The sequence below is a fragment of the Pseudorasbora parva genome, chromosome 24 (genome assembly GCF_024679245.1).
Source record: "Pseudorasbora parva isolate DD20220531a chromosome 24, ASM2467924v1, whole genome shotgun sequence".
In the NCBI taxonomy this organism is placed as follows: Eukaryota; Metazoa; Chordata; class Actinopteri; order Cypriniformes; family Gobionidae; genus Pseudorasbora; species Pseudorasbora parva.
In genome coordinates, this window is record NC_090195.1 from 21,311,226 (window position 1) to 21,329,257 (window position 18,032).

General features: G+C 39.9%; 2 protein-coding genes across 2 annotated transcripts; one reads left to right on the forward strand and one right to left on the reverse strand.

Moving 5' to 3' along the window:
- Positions 1 to 4,088: 4,088 nt before the first annotated feature.
- tgif1 (TGFB-induced factor homeobox 1) lies at positions 4,089 to 12,148 on the reverse strand. Its single transcript, XM_067435218.1, has 3 exons — positions 11,324 to 12,148; positions 9,125 to 9,354; positions 4,089 to 5,723 (listed from the first exon to the last, which is right to left on the reverse strand). The coding sequence occupies exons 1-3, from the start codon at positions 11,337 to 11,339 to the stop codon at positions 5,148 to 5,150; spliced, it is 822 nt and encodes a 273-aa protein (XP_067291319.1). The 5' UTR covers positions 11,340 to 12,148; the 3' UTR covers positions 4,089 to 5,147.
- Positions 12,149 to 14,358: 2,210 nt separating this feature from the next.
- On the forward strand, positions 14,359 to 16,987 carry LOC137063502 (OTU domain-containing protein 1). Its single transcript, XM_067434655.1, has one exon. It carries the CDS (start codon positions 15,205 to 15,207, stop codon positions 16,504 to 16,506), a length of 1,302 nt encoding a protein of 433 aa, XP_067290756.1. The 5' UTR covers positions 14,359 to 15,204; the 3' UTR covers positions 16,507 to 16,987.
- Positions 16,988 to 18,032: the final 1,045 nt, after the last annotated feature.

The following is an 18,032-nucleotide window of genomic DNA, read 5'->3' on the forward strand; positions in this document are numbered from 1 at the left end:
AAATTTGAGTTGATACAATGAAGGAAATTTGTTTAATAAATAGAAACTCAAAATATTATTGTATCTGAACCACTTAAAAAAAACGGATAAATCACAAAAATAGCACAATTTGGCATGTTCCACTGCGTCATCAGAAATAAAACACACAATTACCCAATATGCTTACAAAATCTTTTAATAATATTTTGATAAAGGAAGTCAAATCTTAAAAAAAAATGTTCATTGTATTAACTCAAAATTTTAATTTCAATGAACTCAAAATTTTAAGGTAACCAGGTAACTTTTTTTCTAAATAACTTATGCCATTTCTCTCTTTCTGTCATCGTTCGGCTAATCACACATTCATTTTGAATAATTATAATTGAATAATTGTGTCTTTTGAATAAGGACATGCACTGAACGCTCTCTTCTGCTCCTTTTCCACCGAGGCAGTGCTGGTGCTAGTTTGGACCCAGAGCTTAGTTTCAATTCGGTTCTTTGTCTTTCCACACCCAAAGCACCAGCTCCGAGCCAGAAAAAGTGGTTCTTAAGTAGCACCAAAACATTGCTGGGATAGAAGTAAGAACCGCTTGCATCAGCAGCTGGGGGCGGCGTTACCGTGATCAACAAGATGGACACAAACTTGAGATCTGCCATTTTTTAAATAGCAGCTAATCAATTTAATAGCTGCTCGATTGTAATCTCCGTCTATACAAATTATGGTGAGCTGCACGGATGCGTTCGATTCGCTGTGTTTTGATGCCAATGTAGTATCGTAAAGCCATGAGCATCAATAGTAACGCAATGTTCGCCATTGTTGATGGAAGGCTTGTTCGAGATGCGCGTGCTGTGCAGCCCGATCGCCGTATGACATCAAAGACAGCGAGAGCAAACGACTCCTTATGCTTTTGAATCGCTCACGCTGTATTTTGATATCATACGCGGATCGGTCCGCGCAGCGCCATTGCATCTCAAACAAGCGAGGGTTTGTGTTTCCCGTTGATGAGAAAGATGAGACGTATACAGTGACGTACGACCATTCTTTGTGGTGGCTCTCCAGTCTGTCGAAAGCCAAACCGGTTCTTAAAGGCTCGTCAGTTGAACCAACTTATAAACTGACACCAACACTGGCTCTGAACTAGCACCCGGTTCATTCTGGTGGAAAAGGGGTGTTCTTCTCACCATCATTAGTAGACACGCCCCCTTAATGCTTATTGGCTACAAGTATGTTTTGGTACTCGGCTGAGACACTTTTATAAAGCATTTTTGAAATAAGTGTTATGTAATGTTTTTGGTGCAAGATTAATGTTAAGTAGTTTTTAATGGGTTTTTTTATGTAAAAAGAAAAATTGTTATGCATTTGGTGACGAGTGGAGCGTGACCTACTTTGAGAACAGATATACAGTATGTTAAATGTTTTATATTGCTGTACTCATTCAGCAAATACTATACTATGCTAATGCCATCAAATAACTGTCACCAATTAGCAAGGTTGAGATAACAGCAAGCTAGCCAGGTTCCCTGAGAGTACATAATTTTAGGATAAATGTAGGAATTAGCTTACTCTAATATTTTGAGTTAAGAGCAATTCAAATGTGTGAGTACAAAATGCGTAATGCTTACTTAAATTTCTAAAAACACCCATCAGTTTGAAAACAAATAGAGAACAAATTTAGAAACTTAAATCATACCTTATAAATTAAGTACAAATTACTGTGAAATTGTGTTGACATATCTAGCATTTTGTCTTATTTTTAAAATGTTGTCATTATTTACTCACCCTCATGTCATTCCAAACCTGCAAGGCCTTCATTCTAGCCTGACAAGCCAGACCCACATCAAGATGTTTGGTCTGGAAACTCAACATAGACAGGGCTCAATCCGAGGGGCGGGATAAACGGTTGTCTTTCAAACTTGCAAGCATGCAAACGCAACTCGGCTGTCGTCATTATGGCCCCGCCCGCCGACTCTATACACGATGTGATTGGCCCGTCCAGAGTTAGGGGAATACAGCTCAGAAGGGTATTGAGAGTTCCTAGATGACACTTGCGGGCAGATTAAATTTGCTGCCGCTAGGGTGCTTTCTAGGCTACCTTCATTCATCTTCGGAACTCAAATGAATAGAATTATCCAAATAAAATTTTGTTGCAATATTGTCCTGTTTAACCCTGTGAAGCTGCTTTAAAACAATCATCATTGTAAAAGCGCTATATAAATAAAGTTGATTGATTGATGGATAAAGATATTTTTGATGAAATAACTCTTTCAAGGCCAGGAAAGGTAGGAAAGACATCAATAAAATAGTCCATGTGACTCTAGTAGTTCAACATTTATTTTATGAAGCAACAATAATACTTTTTGTGTGCAAAAACAAGTAAAAATAACTTTATTCAACGATTTCTTCACCTTCTTTGTCACATGTGGCTATTTTAATGATGTCTTTACTACATTTCTGGACCTTGAAAATGGTAATTAATATTGCTGTCTTTTTTGGTTGAACTAACCCTTTATACAGTGGGGCAAAAAAGGATTTAGTCAGCCACCATTTGTGCAAGTTATCCCACTTAAAAAGAGGAGAGAGGCCTCTAATTTTCATCATAGGTACACTTCAACTAGAGACACAAAAGAAAAAAAATCTAGAAAATCACATTGTCTGATTTTTAAAGAATTTCTTTGCAAATTATGGTGGAATATAGGTATTTGATCAATAACAAAAGTGAATCTCAATACTTTGTTATATACCCTTTGTTGGCAATGACAGAGGTCAAACGTTTTCTGTAAGTTGCCTCAAGGTTTTTACACACTGTTGCTGGTAGTTTGGCCCATTCCTCCATGCAGATCTCCTCTAGAGCAGTTATGTTTTGGGGCTGTCACTGGGCAACACAGATTTTCAAATCCCTCACAAGATGTTCTATGGGATTGAAATCTGGAGACTGGCTGAGCCACTTCAGGACCTTAAAATGCTTCTTACGAAGCCACTCCTTCGTTGCCCGGGCAGTGTGTTTGGTATCATTGTCATGCTGAAAGACACTGCCATGTTTCATCTTCAATACCCTTGCTGTGATTTTCTGGATTTTTTTTCTCATTTTGTCTCTCATAGTTGAAGTGTACCTATGATGCAAATTACAGGCCTCTCTCATCTTTTTAAGAGGGAGAACTTGTACAAATGGTGGCTGACTAAATACTTTTTTGCACCACTGTATCTCACAATTTTAAACTTTCTTATTATTAGCTTTTTTATATTGTGCTCTGAGTTGAAAACAGACTTCCATAGTTTTAAATCATTGCCTGAGGCCTGAGAAGAACATATATTCATGGACTATTATTAATGGGCAGCTTCAGGCTTCTTCCACAGATTAACCATAAACTCTCATCTAATATGTGCGAGACATCCATTCCATCCAAGAGTCTTCAGTATTATAGAATGTAATGTCTTTTTAAATATAAGTGTTCGGTTAATTAACTGCTTTGAGCTCCTAATCACTTTGATCACTTGTTGCCAACTAAACCAATGACCCTTTGAGTTGTTTGTTTGGATCTCAGCCCGGCGAGAAGTCTAAAGTAAAGAACAGCTGTCTAACCGAGTGTGATTGAATATCCAGGACAGACGTGTCCCTGCTAATCCGTCTTTATTGTCTGTGCTCAGATACAGACATGCACTCTCACAGACGCCATTGGCAAGCCATCCTTGACGTCTGGTTTTAGCTACTGCTAATTAAATGCAGGATTATGCTAATTGGTGTTCTTGTGAAGCTTACACACAGAGAAGAATGTCAGTATGATTTAGCAATAGCCTGTAAGAACATGCCTTTGATTTGTGTTAGATGTCAAGGTAGGGCAGTGTTGGATTGGCATCAATCATCTTGTTTGGATGTACCTGCTCATGCTGGCGTCCGTTTTATGAAAGCAATTCACATTTTCTTTCTGACCCTACATGTTACTTCATTTTTCAAACACTACTGGAAAGATGTGTCATCTGAAGGCTAATCCTTTCCAGGATACCCTTTGTTTAGCAGTAAAAACAGCCTTGAATATAAGTACCTATCCATTTTCCCACTACAAACACTTATTGGACGGTAGTTAAAAATAAGCAGAAGAAGCTAGATTAATTTTGTAGAAAACAAAACTTTATTTAAACACCGTGTGACCCCTATTTGCCACATACATTGCACAGTAAGGAGGAGAAGTCACATCATTGGGCATCATGTCACATTAGCTACTGTAAATGCACTGGTCTAAGGTCCCAAAACCTTGAAATCAACTTATTTGGTGACATAAAACCATTCTTTCCTTTTATCCTCTGAAAGTGGTCTCAACTTAATAAACAAAACAGGAAAAAAAAGATATAAAAAAAATTAATACAATTCATGTAGTGTTCATTCTTCCAGCTCACTTTTCCAAGGTGTGTATTTGTGTGTGTGTGTGTGTGTGTGTGTGTGTAGGGGTGGGATGGGGAGCATGAGGGCACATTCACTGGCCGTTTCTACACTGAGTATTCAGAGGAAATCTCAGACTATAGTTCTGCTACATCTGAATATCCCTCAAGAGTAATGAAAGAAAAAAAAGAAACATACTACCGTCAGCATCTGAAACTTTACAGCAAAAAACGATACAAAAAACTGAACATCAATGAGACACAGAATGACCTGGTGCAGTAGTGATTAGAGTCCGTTGGAGAGAAAGCTAGAGTTGATAAGATACTGAGATGACCTGCCATTTTGTGCAAAAAAACCGAGGCAGAATATCAGATGTGTTCTCTAAAAACGAGGCAAAATCAACAATCATAGAGCCGAATCTCAGAAAACGAGAAAGAAAGACTCATGAGGAATGGGAGAAGAGCTCGTCTTCTCATAAAGAAGGAAAGACAGGAAGTCGTATTACTGTTTGGTTTTGGTCCCCTGTGTACAAAATGAAAAGATACATATTTATTTACATATAAATGGAATACAAAAAAGAACTGACTGCCAAGGCACCTTGAAATGCTTTACATAAAGGAATCCTCATCAATTTGATTTACATTTACCAAAAATAGAAATGATCAGGCCATGCTTGTTTGCTTTCTGTTGCTCAGTCAAGTTTTTTGGAACTCCCCGTGGAGTTCAGTTTTGGGGGGCAAGAAACAAACATCGATGAAGCTTTTTCATTCATCCAATCCGTCTTTTTTGTCTTCAGGCAAGGAGCTGTTTGGCCTGCAGCTCCATTTCTGCAGCCCTCTTCAGCGCCACGTCAACCAGCAGCTGGAAGCCGCTGAAGTCCTGGGTGAGATCGGGCGGGGTGGGCGGAGGGGTGTTGAACAGGCCACTCTGGGGGCTGACATTACCCTCCCCTCGACACCCGAACAGGCCGACCGCGTCTGTGAGGGGCAGCTCCGTGGCTCCCTCCACACCAAGGCGCGTTGTCGTGCCGATGCCTTGCGTGCCCGTGGTGATGGTGGTGTGGCAGATGACGGAAGGTCTGGGTAAGACGGGTCCGGGTGAGGGGGGGGTTTTGGGGGACAGGGCCTTTTTGGGGTAACCGTTAGAAGTGGGCGTGTTGCTGGTCGAGTGAGGCGAGCCGGGCTCGTAGCTGTTGCGGTCCTCTCCGTTAGCGAGCAGACCGTGTTTCGGGGACTGGGAGTTGTCGCTGAGCATTTCGCCGCCCTTGCTGCCCCGCCGCGAGATGGTGAACTGGTTGGGGTCCTTGCCATCTTTCCGGAGCATCTCAGGAAGGAGTCGTCGCCGGGCGTTTATAAACCAGTTGCACACCTGTGCAGAGAAGAGTAAATTATGATGTATCAAAATGCTAACATACTTAAATGCAGATACAATCATATATTGATATAACAAACCACCCAATATGAATCATTTAGATCCCTGTTGTCAATCTTTTTATAAAACTGTAAACCAGATTTTTTTTTTTTGCTACATTTATTAATACAAGTTATTAAAGGGTTAGTTCACCCAATAATTAAAACTCTGTCAATAATTACTTACCCTAATGTCGTTTAACACCCGTAAGACCTCCGTTCATCTTCTGAACACAAATGAAGATATTTTTGTTGAAATCTGATGGCTCAGACAGACCTTCATTGACACCAATGTCATTTCCTCTCTCAAGACCCATAAAAGGCACTAAAGCGACGTTACAAAGCCCATCTCACTACAGCGGCTCTACAATCATTTTATAAAGTGATGAGAATAGTATTTGTGCGCAAAAATAACGAAATAACCACTTATATCATGATGGGCCGATTTCAAAACAATGATTCGAACGGTTATGAATCAGCGTATTGATTCATAATAAGGATCGCCAATGTCACGTGATTTCAGCAGTTTGACACGCGATCCGAATCATGAATCGATATGCTGATTCATTACCGTTCGAAACTTTGTTTTGAAATCGGCCCATCACAATATAAGTCCTTATTTACTCTTTTTTGTGCACAAAAACTATTCTCGTCACTTCATAAAATAATTGTAGAGCCAACTGTTTGAGATGGGCTTTGTAACGACGTCTTTAGTGCCTTTTATGGGTCTGGTGAGAGGAAATGACATTGGTGTCAATGAAGGCCTTTCTGAGTCATCGGATTTCAACAAAAATATCTTCATTTGTGTTCAGAAAATGAACGGAGGTCAAGTTTAATTACAAGTTGAGCGACATAAGTAATAAGGGTAAGTAATAAATGACAGAATTTTCCTTTTTGGGTGAACTAACCCTTTAAATAATAAACAAATTAATAAAAAAATACACAATTAAGCAATTAAATATAATTAATTTCTTATGAGATGAATAACCTCACATTCTATTTCTAACTTCTACCACCTGCTATTTTCTTTCAAAATGCAAAGCTTATAGTCTTATAGAAACTTTTATTTTGTCGATTTTGTTTGCACACTGTCTTGCACAAGTTTAAATGGAAATTCATGAAGCTTTATTGAGTTAACATGTGACGGATCTCTGACTATTTTAGTTTTTTCCTCTTTAAAAAAGCTGAGTTGGCAGTTGAAAGCAGGAAGCTCTTGGCGGCGAGGATTTCTCTCAATCACCTAAGTAACAGTTCACCTTTATCCCTTGTGCTCTTTGTTGGGCCTGAAGGCTTTAAGCCTTAATCATGCTAATAGCCCTGTATCTTTCACGGCTCTGGTGAGTCTCACCTGAGGGGTTGTGAGATCTACTCTAATGCAAATCCAACATTTCAGTATATAGAAAATGTGAATGCTTCAGTGTGCATCTCTACAAAAAGACCAATTATTATAGTTAGTAATGGGTGACTGTTAACACCTTTATTTTATATCAACAATTGAACTTCTTTTGAACTGGCCTTTTTAGTCAATGTAGATAATGCACCACAGGTAACTGATCATTTACATTGCTGTTTAAGTGTAAATACGCACAGATCTCAAATCTAAAATGGATTCTATTCAGCCAGGAAAATATGTTAATTCAAAATAAATAAATAAACAAACTTTATAATTAAAATTATATAATTAAATTAGTTAAATAAATAAGCTCTGAAAAAATTAAGAGACCACTTAACATTGAGAATTCAATGTTAAGTGGTCTCTTAAATTTTTTCAGAGCTGTGTATATTATATTATTATATTTTAATATTATTATTATTGATAGTAAATAAATTAATTAATTATAAACAATTAAACACACACACACACACATACATTATATATATATATATATATATACATATAGCTCTGAAAAAAATTAAGAGACCACTTAACATTGAGAAATCAATTTCTCTTATTTTTTTCCAAAGCTATATATACATATTTTTGACACTACAATAATTACATCTATGTTTCAGATGTTCTTTTTCAGCATGGTATATTTAAACTTAGTACACTTTCCACAAAAATAAGCAGAGCTGTTTTGACTTTTACAGTTCTACTCTGCTACTTTCCTAATACACACATTAAACAATAACTTTTCTTTCTCAGTATTAAAGTAGCGTTTTCAAGATGCAGTCCTCAGTATGGTAATGCTTCTATATTGTCTTCCAGCGAGTTCTCTTCAGAAGAGAAGCCTCTTTGGCTCTCTGGGTAATGGGGCTGTATTGTGTATCCAACGGTCCGCCTGAGCCTGGTAGTCTACACTATGTTAATGTGTGTGTATTGTGTCTCCCTATTGTTAGTGAGACAGCTGGCTGAGCGCAGGGGAAATTCCTGGCCCAGTGTCTGAGCAAGTCTCTCTCTCCCTCTCTTTCTCTCTATGTGGCCACATCTCAGATGACTCAAAACAGTTATTCACTCATCTGTCCACAGGAATTCTCTCCATTGACTGCAATCACAGGAAGTGTTGTTTATATGACGCTAAAACGCAGCGGGAACAGAACGTGTGATCTTAAATGCAGTAGCACTAGCGAAAAGAGCTGACTTTTCCCTTCTCTGACGTATTTCTTTTGGCTCTCTGCTATTTATGACATTGAACCTTTCAGTTTCCTTCACACAATGTCAGTTGAACTAGACACTGATGACAGTTAACTGCTCTCCTGTGAAGCATATAAATAGATTACTGATCAACAAAGCAGAAAACTGAAAAATTCCCCCTTGCATTCTTGACAGAAACAAGCAGTCGTGAGAAACTTCAGACCTTGTCTGAAGCATAACTTCAGAAACTGCTTTGAGTCATTCGAATTTCTTTGTATTCATGGTTCACCAAACCTTTAGCTAATGAATTTCCATGACATTTACAGTCCATTTTTTGTATATTATATGGTTTAAACTATTTGTATATACAGTATTTTAGATATTGCAAACACTCAGAGCCATTTCTAAACAATAAAAAAATACTTAATGAAAATTGTTTTGTGACTTTTCCATCCTGGAAACAGTGTGGTTGTTAACTAAACCTATTAAAATAAATTTTGGTAACTGAAAAAAGCTTTAATAAAATAAAATATAAATATTAGATGAAAAACAAACTGAAATGTTGCCTTAAAGTATAAAAATAGAAGCTAATTTTAAATATTATTACATTAATATATGAATAATGCTGAATGAAAATCACAGTTTTAACATTCCCTGATATCCCAGTTTTCCATAACCCTAGGAACTTTGTTTATTCTGATTATCTGCATTACAAGCAGTTTTGTTTGGGTTTTTGTTTGTTCTGTGCTAGGCCACATATACACACTTCTATAAATGTTCAGTACCTGTAGTGTGGAGAGATGGGTCTGCTTGGACAGCAGGGCTTTTTCCTGCTCTGATGGATAAGCGTTGTAGCGGTGTTGGTAAAGCCAGTCCCGGAGTATCTGTACTGACTCTTTGGGCAAGTTTCCTCTCCTCTTCCTCTTCCCTGACACTCCTCCGTTTGAAGAGAGGTCAAGAGGCACATCCAAACTGTCCTCGTCCTCCGTCTCGCTTCCGGACATCGCCAACACACCTGTAGGCACACGAGACCAGTTAAAAACAATGACGTTTACAACTTTATTCTTTCTATGCAACACTGCTTTGAGAACCAGTAAAAGTATGACGTCAGGTTGATGCATGAGCAATGTGTTTTTAACAGTCAATAAGTGTGATTCAGGGAACGGGAATCAGTGAGTACCCATGTGTGTGAAGGAGGACAAAAGACACCCAGTCAAACATCACCCCCCCCCCCCCAACCCCTGCTGAGGACCATCCTCCTCCCCCTATCTTACACACACAGTCTCTCCCTCCAAAATGCCAACTGCGGAACGCTACACAACAGCGCCTGGGCGTCTGTATGCATGTATAAGCGTGCGTCTGAGAGAGAGAGAGTGTGTGTGGCAGCTGATGTGTCACATCCCTGCTGTCAAGCAAAGCCATGTGATTCATGGATGGAGTGGAAGCGTCACAAAGACTCTAAGCGGTGTGAATGTTTCATCGTGCACTTCCGAGCACTGTAAATACACTCACAAAAACTATGGTTGAACACTGTTTTGAATTAAAACCCACTTAAAGGGCCAGTTCACCTAAAAATATAATTCTGTCATTATTTTCTCACCCTCAAACATGTATGATTTTCTTCTATGGAACAAAAAGGCAAAGACAGTATTAATCACCACTCACTTTAATTACATGAAAAAGAACAAAGTGAATCATGACTGTCTCATTTTTTCTACCAACTCCTTTTGGGAAGAAAGAAAGTGATGTGGTTTGGAATAAGATGAGGGTGAGTTAGAGTTGTGATTTTGGTAAGAATATCCCTTTAAATGCTGATCTGACAACTTTTCCTCATTATGATGATGACTTGAATATTACTAACACTTGATCAAACCGGTTAGTTTGTCAATAAGATGTTTCACTCAAGAGTGCTGAGGGGGACTTTTAGTTCATGAGCACTCAGCAAGTGAAAGAAAACTTTCCCCAACTTCAGCTCGAGCGTGGGACTTAACGGCCCAAAAACGAAACGAGTTAAATCACGTACACGTTTATCCTTGATGTTGTGTGAGAAAACGATTGAACTTGTAGAGGGGTAATAAGGAGTAACTTTGTCGTCGGCCTACATGAGGAGGAGGATGAGGGGGAGGGGAACCTGTTGCAAATCTCAAGACCGAACAAAAGAATGTCGTTTGTGGGACATTTCAAACTCAGTTTTTTCGATTTTTCACAAGATAAAAACTTGTGAAATCACGTCAGATGACAGATAAAAGGTTGACACGACTCTCTACACGGCTATACATCCCAATATACGAGAAATGCTAACTTAACAACAGAAAAAAGCTCGGGCTCTATTGTGTGCTGTGAGAAACACGAGGTCGGAGGGAATGTGAAAGCGTCGCCTCGAGGAAGCGGCGCGAAATACACAAACTTCACAAAAGGAGGTCAGCATTTATTGTTTCACATTTTACACCGCGACAAAATGTTAAGACGCGGAGAAAGAAGCGAAGTAACTTCGTCTTCAAATAAAAAACGACCCACTTGGAAAGTTACACTCATATTCCCAACAAAACTTGAGTCAGTGTTACGAGAAACTCTTGAGTGCGTGAACATTTTTCCCAAGCCAAAGGAGTTCAACTAGTACACGAAGGCATTAAACATGCACGACAAAACCATTAGAAGAGTTACATTTGAAACTGTTTAAAGTTATAGCTGTAGATTGGTTCTAAAACACAACATCCAAAATGAACACAACTGTTAAATAAGCATGTTTGTACAATCAAAGCTATTGTATTGTGAATAAAAACCACGCGTGTTAATAACTCGTTGTGACAGCCCGCCAGCACATGGTGAGAAAAGGCTGTTTTTGTCTGCAGCGGAAAACAATAGCAGGCAATGCCAGACATTTTCTGTTCAACCATCATCGACAAGTTCTATCCATTTGATACATTCACCGATACAAATATAACATATATCGCCGCTATCACCCATATCGAGAAGATACATACCCTTTTTGGTCTTCATGTCCGTCAAAATTCCCCTTTTCACGTAGCCAACAAGGAGGTCGATTCTTCCTCGCTTTAATCACACACAACTGTATTATTCCAGATTGTTACGAAGTATCGAGAGAAATGTTTCTTTTCGTCGAGGAATAGCCGCGGAGCGCGTTTTTTCATTTGTCGGAGACGCAACACATTGTCGGGTACCTGGGACAGGCTGCGCGTCTCATTCAGTGTGTTTGATGTGGAAACTGGGTGACAGCTATCTTTGACAGCTGCGTGACTCAACGCGGTTAGATCCTCCCCCTCCGAGGGCAAGAGGGAAAAATCTGACATCAGACACACAAAAAGACAGAAAAAGAGCTTTTTGACTAACCGATTCCAATCTTAAACGTGTGTAGAGAAAGATCCAGGACGAGGGATGTGTTTGTGGAGACGTGTTTTGGACATTGGATTGGATCTAGTTCCTGCACGTTTCCCTTTAATGACTGCGGCAGAGAGACAGGAAGCTGGTTTATTATGAATGTAGGTTAACATTACCAAGAGGCAGCCACATGGCAGGGATATATTTGGGGCTGCTTTCATCAGCATACTTCTCTTAGGCGGCCTACTCCAAAACAATATTTTTGGTTGTTGTGCGCTGTATTTTTTTACTGAGATGTCTGAGTGTCACTCGTGTTTATAAGGCAAATGTTACTGCAGGATCATGTTGATGTTATCAGGTGCAATGCGGCATTTATTTCAGGTGACAGATGTCGATGATGCTGTTGCAAGCTTGAGAGAATCCTAAGGAATATCCGGTTCCATTCATTATTCTTTTAGAACGTTTAAAAGGCGGTTCGTATCAGTGATCTCGAATGATGACGTGATTTCAGATTTCACACATTAGAATTAATTGATTTCTCGGAGTTTTTAAACGCAACATAAATGCACTTGTCCGCCTATATTAAAAATATGAACTAAACAAAACTGCATTCTTATAAGATACCACTGATAATTTGCTCTTTTAACTTAAAAACATAACACAGTAGCCTAATAGTTAACAAAAGTTACGAAAGCAATAACTTGCTGCTTAGTAAGCGAGTCAGAATAATTGAAGTGTTTTGATTCACTGTAAAGAGCCATAAGAATCATTCAACCTGGAACTGGACCACACTGGTTGAATGTGCCTGCTTCACTGAAAAGAATCGACTCGTAAGAGTCATATGTTTGGGAATCGGACTATACTGTTGGAGCTGTACGTATTTTCAAATAATTAAAAAGAACCGACTCAAAAGAGTCATTTATTCAGGAGTCAGATACACGGGTCGCTTTATGCCCCGCTGCTAATTAGTAATGCAAATTAGCAGTGCGTTTCATTATTGCATTTTTAGGAAGGTTTACCCCACCGCAAACTTTGAACAATTTCTAAGTCCAAAGTCGGTTCCCATCACAGCTCCATTTGTAAGCCGGGCGTGATGCTTCCTGTTGGCGCAGCGCTGCGTGATACTCAGTCGACCGTTGGGATTAGATGGTTGTAAAGCAAGACTCGCTTGTTTCTTCAGCTGTCCTGGTGACGCGTCCCTAATTCAAATCACAGCAGTCTCACAATTCTTAACGCTGATTATCTCTCTTGCGCATGGAGCGCGATGCTCATCTGTTGTTCCAGATAGGCGCATTAACAAAACAGCGTCAAATAGCGCTTACGCACAGGTTGCGTATCCGTTACACACGTTGTTATATGTGTGATGTGTCAGAATACATGATTCAGAAACAGACCTTTAAAACCAAGTATCTGCTTGTCAAAACACTGAGGCACATGGCGGGCGGTAAGGCTTAGAATACTGTATTTGGGTCTGTAGATATAGGTCAGGTCGTTGACTTTTCCAAACGAGGCGTGCCTGCGTCATGCGTCTGGCCTTAATACTCAATTTACTGCTGGTGATAAGAGGTTATTCTGGACCATACACGCGTAAACAATAGCCCATGTTTACAGCAATAGGATATTAGCCTACACCAAATTCTTAACATTGTATCGTCTTTGTTTGAGAAAACAGTTAAACTCGGTGAGGTAATCTTTATGCTGATTGGATGTGAGAAGACGTGATGATTCACGATTTCTCATAAGCCTGACAGCTCACTTTGCATTGTGTAACAATCATGGCAGTCAAAAAGGCGTGTGTTGCTGTTATCCGATTAACAGAGACCAATGGCCCCCCCTGGTGTTACATTGCGCAACTGCAGACGCGCTACTCCAAAGCGTCATATAAGCATTCGATTGCCACCTGTTGGTAAAAGCATGAGCTAATGATGACTTTAAATACTAAACGATATATTTTGATTCCACGTGAAATAAATACATTTACCTAGCTATGTAATACCAATATTAAATGTCCTAAATGCCTTCATAAATACACCGCTCTTAACCTCTGCCATTATGCTGACCTATACGCTATGCTTTTAGATAGGTAGTGTTCTCTTTTTTTGGACGTGTGTGGGGACATGAGCAAGTTTCCCTTTCAGTAACACAAGCATAAAGGGGCATGATAACACGGCGGAACTATGTATGACACTTATGTGGAAGTAATTTAAAACTCCTTTCAACTTACCTTAAATTTAACCATGATCTGTTCAGTGATTTCACTTCCTCTGTATTCTAATGTATTCTATTCCTCTGATAGATAGATAGATAGATAGATAGATAGATAGATAGATAGATAGATAGATAGATAGATAGATAGATAGATAGATAGATAGATAGATAGATAGATAGATAGATAGATAGATAGATATAGATAGATGGATGGAAGGTTGGATGGAGATAGATAGATAGATAGATAGATAGATAGATAGATAGATGGATGGATGGATGGATGGATGGATGGATGGATGGATGGATGGATGGTTGGTTGGATATAGATAGATAGATAGATAGATAGATAGATAGATAGATAGATAGATAGATAGATAGATAGATAGATAGATAGATAGATACGGATGGACGGAAGGACTGGATGGATGGATGGCAGACGGACAAGATAGGCCTGGCTTTACAGACAGGGTTTAGATTAAGTCAGGGTTAGGCCTTAGGTCAATCAGGACATTTTGGTAGCTTTTATAAACATTTTCTTTTCTTTTTTTCTTTTAACAGGTGTGCATCTTGAGACAAAATAAACGCACTGCCATATTTTACAGTATTATTTCGGTTAAAACATCTCAAACTTGCATTTTAGTCTGGGATAGGTTTAAGTCGTCTGTGAAACCAGGGTTAGTGTCAAATGAGAGTTTAAAGCCATATAAGGAAAAACGAAAGATGAAAGCTACAACGTACAAAAAAATGTAATATGGATTGAAGCTTTGGGTTGATGCCGCATCGACCTGACGTACCATTTCCTAGAAAAGTATTTAATATGCTTAAGGAGATTTTTAACTCCTCTTGGTAAAGTAGGACCAATGAAGTTTTTTGTGAGGCGGGACTTCCTCGCTGCTGAGAGGCAGTGTGGTCCTGAGAGCTGCATGGGAACCCGCGGCCTCTTGGCAAGCTGCGCGCATTCCAATCCGGCGACGCCGCCCTGACGCGCGCGCGCTAGCGTAAACACGGACAGAAGCGAGAGAAACGCCGAGAGTCCCAGTGACACATCACATCTTTCGCATTCCCGCGGGGTGCGGGTCGTCTCCTCGTCCCGGGCGGTGTGTCAGAGATCCAGGGTCCGGTTACAAGTGCTCGCGCTAAAATTAGGGTTGCTTTGGGGCTGACGCAAGACAACTTTGTGGCAGCGGGGAACGAGGATCCATGGAAACGAGCCCTACACATTCGCTGCTATTGATGACAGAGAATATTTTTGGACTGTGTTGTCATCATTCGGTAACAACGAGGCCAAGGCGATTTGTATAAAGGGAGGACATTGAAAATGCACTTGTACAGCAGCGCGTTAACACACTACCCCGGCTCCTCTCGAAAAGTTTCCGTGACTCTCACCAGTGTCGCCAATAACGCAACAACGACAAGTTCCAGTTCATTGGAGGTAGTCGGAAACGCCGTTAACGGAAGCGCCACAGAAGCGCATAGAGAATATTTGTCTGGAGGGGAACCGAGTAACGCGAACATGCCTGCTTTTTCATGCTATGAGGCCACCTCGATGAGCCCGGTTTTCTACACTTCCACCGCGGAGATTATCATCACGCGACCGGATGGTGTGGAGAGGTCGGTGCCCATTCACATCGTAAAGGAGCCGCGCACAAACCGTAGACCTCTGGAGACGCACTACAACCGGGCTTCTTACGCAGTTAACGGAGATGATCATTCCGGAGATTCCGTCTTGGATTTAGATCCCAGAAGAGGCGTTTTTGAGGATGACAACGATGAGATAAGTGAGAAGAAATCAATTATATACGATAGGTTTTTTGATAATGACAGCTACAGAGTTTGTGAGAGACGACTCGAGCCATGTTTACAAAGTGATGCCACACCCTCCAGGACTTATGAAACTGCACAAAGACCCTCGTCTGATTCATCTGAAGCTCTCAAAGAGCCCAAAAGACAAGAAAGCATCGAAGAAGACAATCCGGTCTTTGAGCTGCACATCCTTCAGGAGCCCTCAGTGACACCCAACAAAAGTGACGTCGACAACAAGGTCACCCGTTACTTGGCCGAAGTGGAGAAACAAAACAAATACCTCCACGACAGGCAGAAATACCGCTTTCACATCATCCCAGATGGGAACTGCCTGTACCGGGCCATTTCCAAGGCGGCTTATGGGGACCAGTCAATGCACAAGGAGCTGAGAGAGCAAACCATGCACCACATCGCCGACCACCTGGAAGAGTTCAACCCCATCATCGAAGGCGACGTCGGGGAGTTTCTGATCAATGCGGCGCAGGACGGTGCATGGGCCGGTTACCCAGAGCTGTTGGCCATGAGTCAGATGCTGAATGTGAATATATACTTGACCACTGGGGGTAGTGTGGAAAGCCCGACCGTGTCAACCATGGTGCACTACCTGGGCGAGGAGGACTTGTCTAGACCGGCCATATGGCTGAGCTGGCTTAGTAACGGTCATTATGATGTGCTGCTGGGCAGCTGTCAGCCCAATCCGGAGTATGACGACTGGTGCCGTCACACCCAGGTGCAGCGCAAAAGGGACGAGGAGTTGGCCAAGTCCATGGCGGCGTCTCTTTCCAAAATGTACATTGAGCAGAACGGTCTGCACTGAAACTGATGGACTCTATCTGAGAATGTGCCTGGGGATACTGTAACTCATTCTGATGTTTCCAAATGGATTGCACTTTGATTCCTCGCGTGATTAAATATTGCCTTAATTTATTACATTTCTATCCTTGTGTCTTCATTTTTCCATAAATGTGTTGAAGTGCAGTGCACAAGATGATTTGTGGTGTGATTATGCAAAATAAAGACTGGTTCTGAGTGAATGTTTCTTAGCCTTCATTGCATTTTAAGTGTTGTATATATTGTTTCTGTATATTGTTTTGTAATCTGTTTTGCAGAACTGTTCATCCACCTGAATGGAATATGTTGCACTTATACAAACATTTCCTGCAGTTCAATGTTTATGTTTATGTTTGTGTGTGTGTGTGTGTATTTTTTCCCTTGTAGTCCATTACCTGCACTGCTGTGTTATACACTAAACTGATGATTCTCTAGTGTTCAAGTGCCTTAAATCTATTTGACAAATATGTATTTTTGAATAAATTCTTTTGAAACAATTTCAGAACTTGTTTATTTACATAACACACACACACACACACACACACACACACACACACACACACACACACACACACACACACACACACACACACACACACACACACCCACCTGTCATAATTTATTCACCCTCGTGTTGTTCTTTAATTCTTCCTTGGAAGACAGAAGAAGACCATTAAAAAAAAACTCATTTTCTTTTAAAATATCTCATATTGTGTAGCAAAGAAGAATGTGAAAATGTGTCTAAATGTTTAGAGAAAATGTGATATAAACAAATCAAAATGATTGTATGTATGTATGTATATATATATATATATATATATATATATATATATATATATATATATATATATATATATATATATATAACTGTATAAATTGGGGCCTTATACATATAAAATATAGCTGCCTTTAACATTTTAGGATGGGGATCCCCTGCATGAGTATGAGCATATATGGGTCTGTGGCATCTAAAATATTGAAAACCTCTGTCCCGCTGTAGGACATGCTTTGACAAAGCATGTAAAAGTCTGTAAAAGTCTTCAGGAAATGTTCTTTATTCCCAAAACATGACTTTTACATAAATGTTGACCTTTAAAGACACGGCACCAAGATCGTAAAAAAACTAAATGACATAACAGTGTAGGAATGAGAGGAGAAAGTGATCTCATGTCTGAGCGTATGTTCTCATGGACTCCTCTGAAGACTGACCTCAGTGTGGTTATCTCTATTTTAAGTGGCTCCTCTAAGGGGTTGATGGGGGTCTTCGAAGTTCTTTCCTTGAATAGAAGAATCACTCTTTACTGCTGTAGGTCTATGAAACAGAACAATATTACAAATAGCAATATGACCATCTGACAGTAGAACACAGAGGCAAAATAACAGATATCTCATCAATGTTGCTTTATGTGTCTTGCACATAGCCAGTTAAACCCAATTATTCATGCAAATTGCATTTTACCCTAACTTAATTTGATTGTGTTCAATCCACTTAAGTCAAATTGAAGTTTAGTT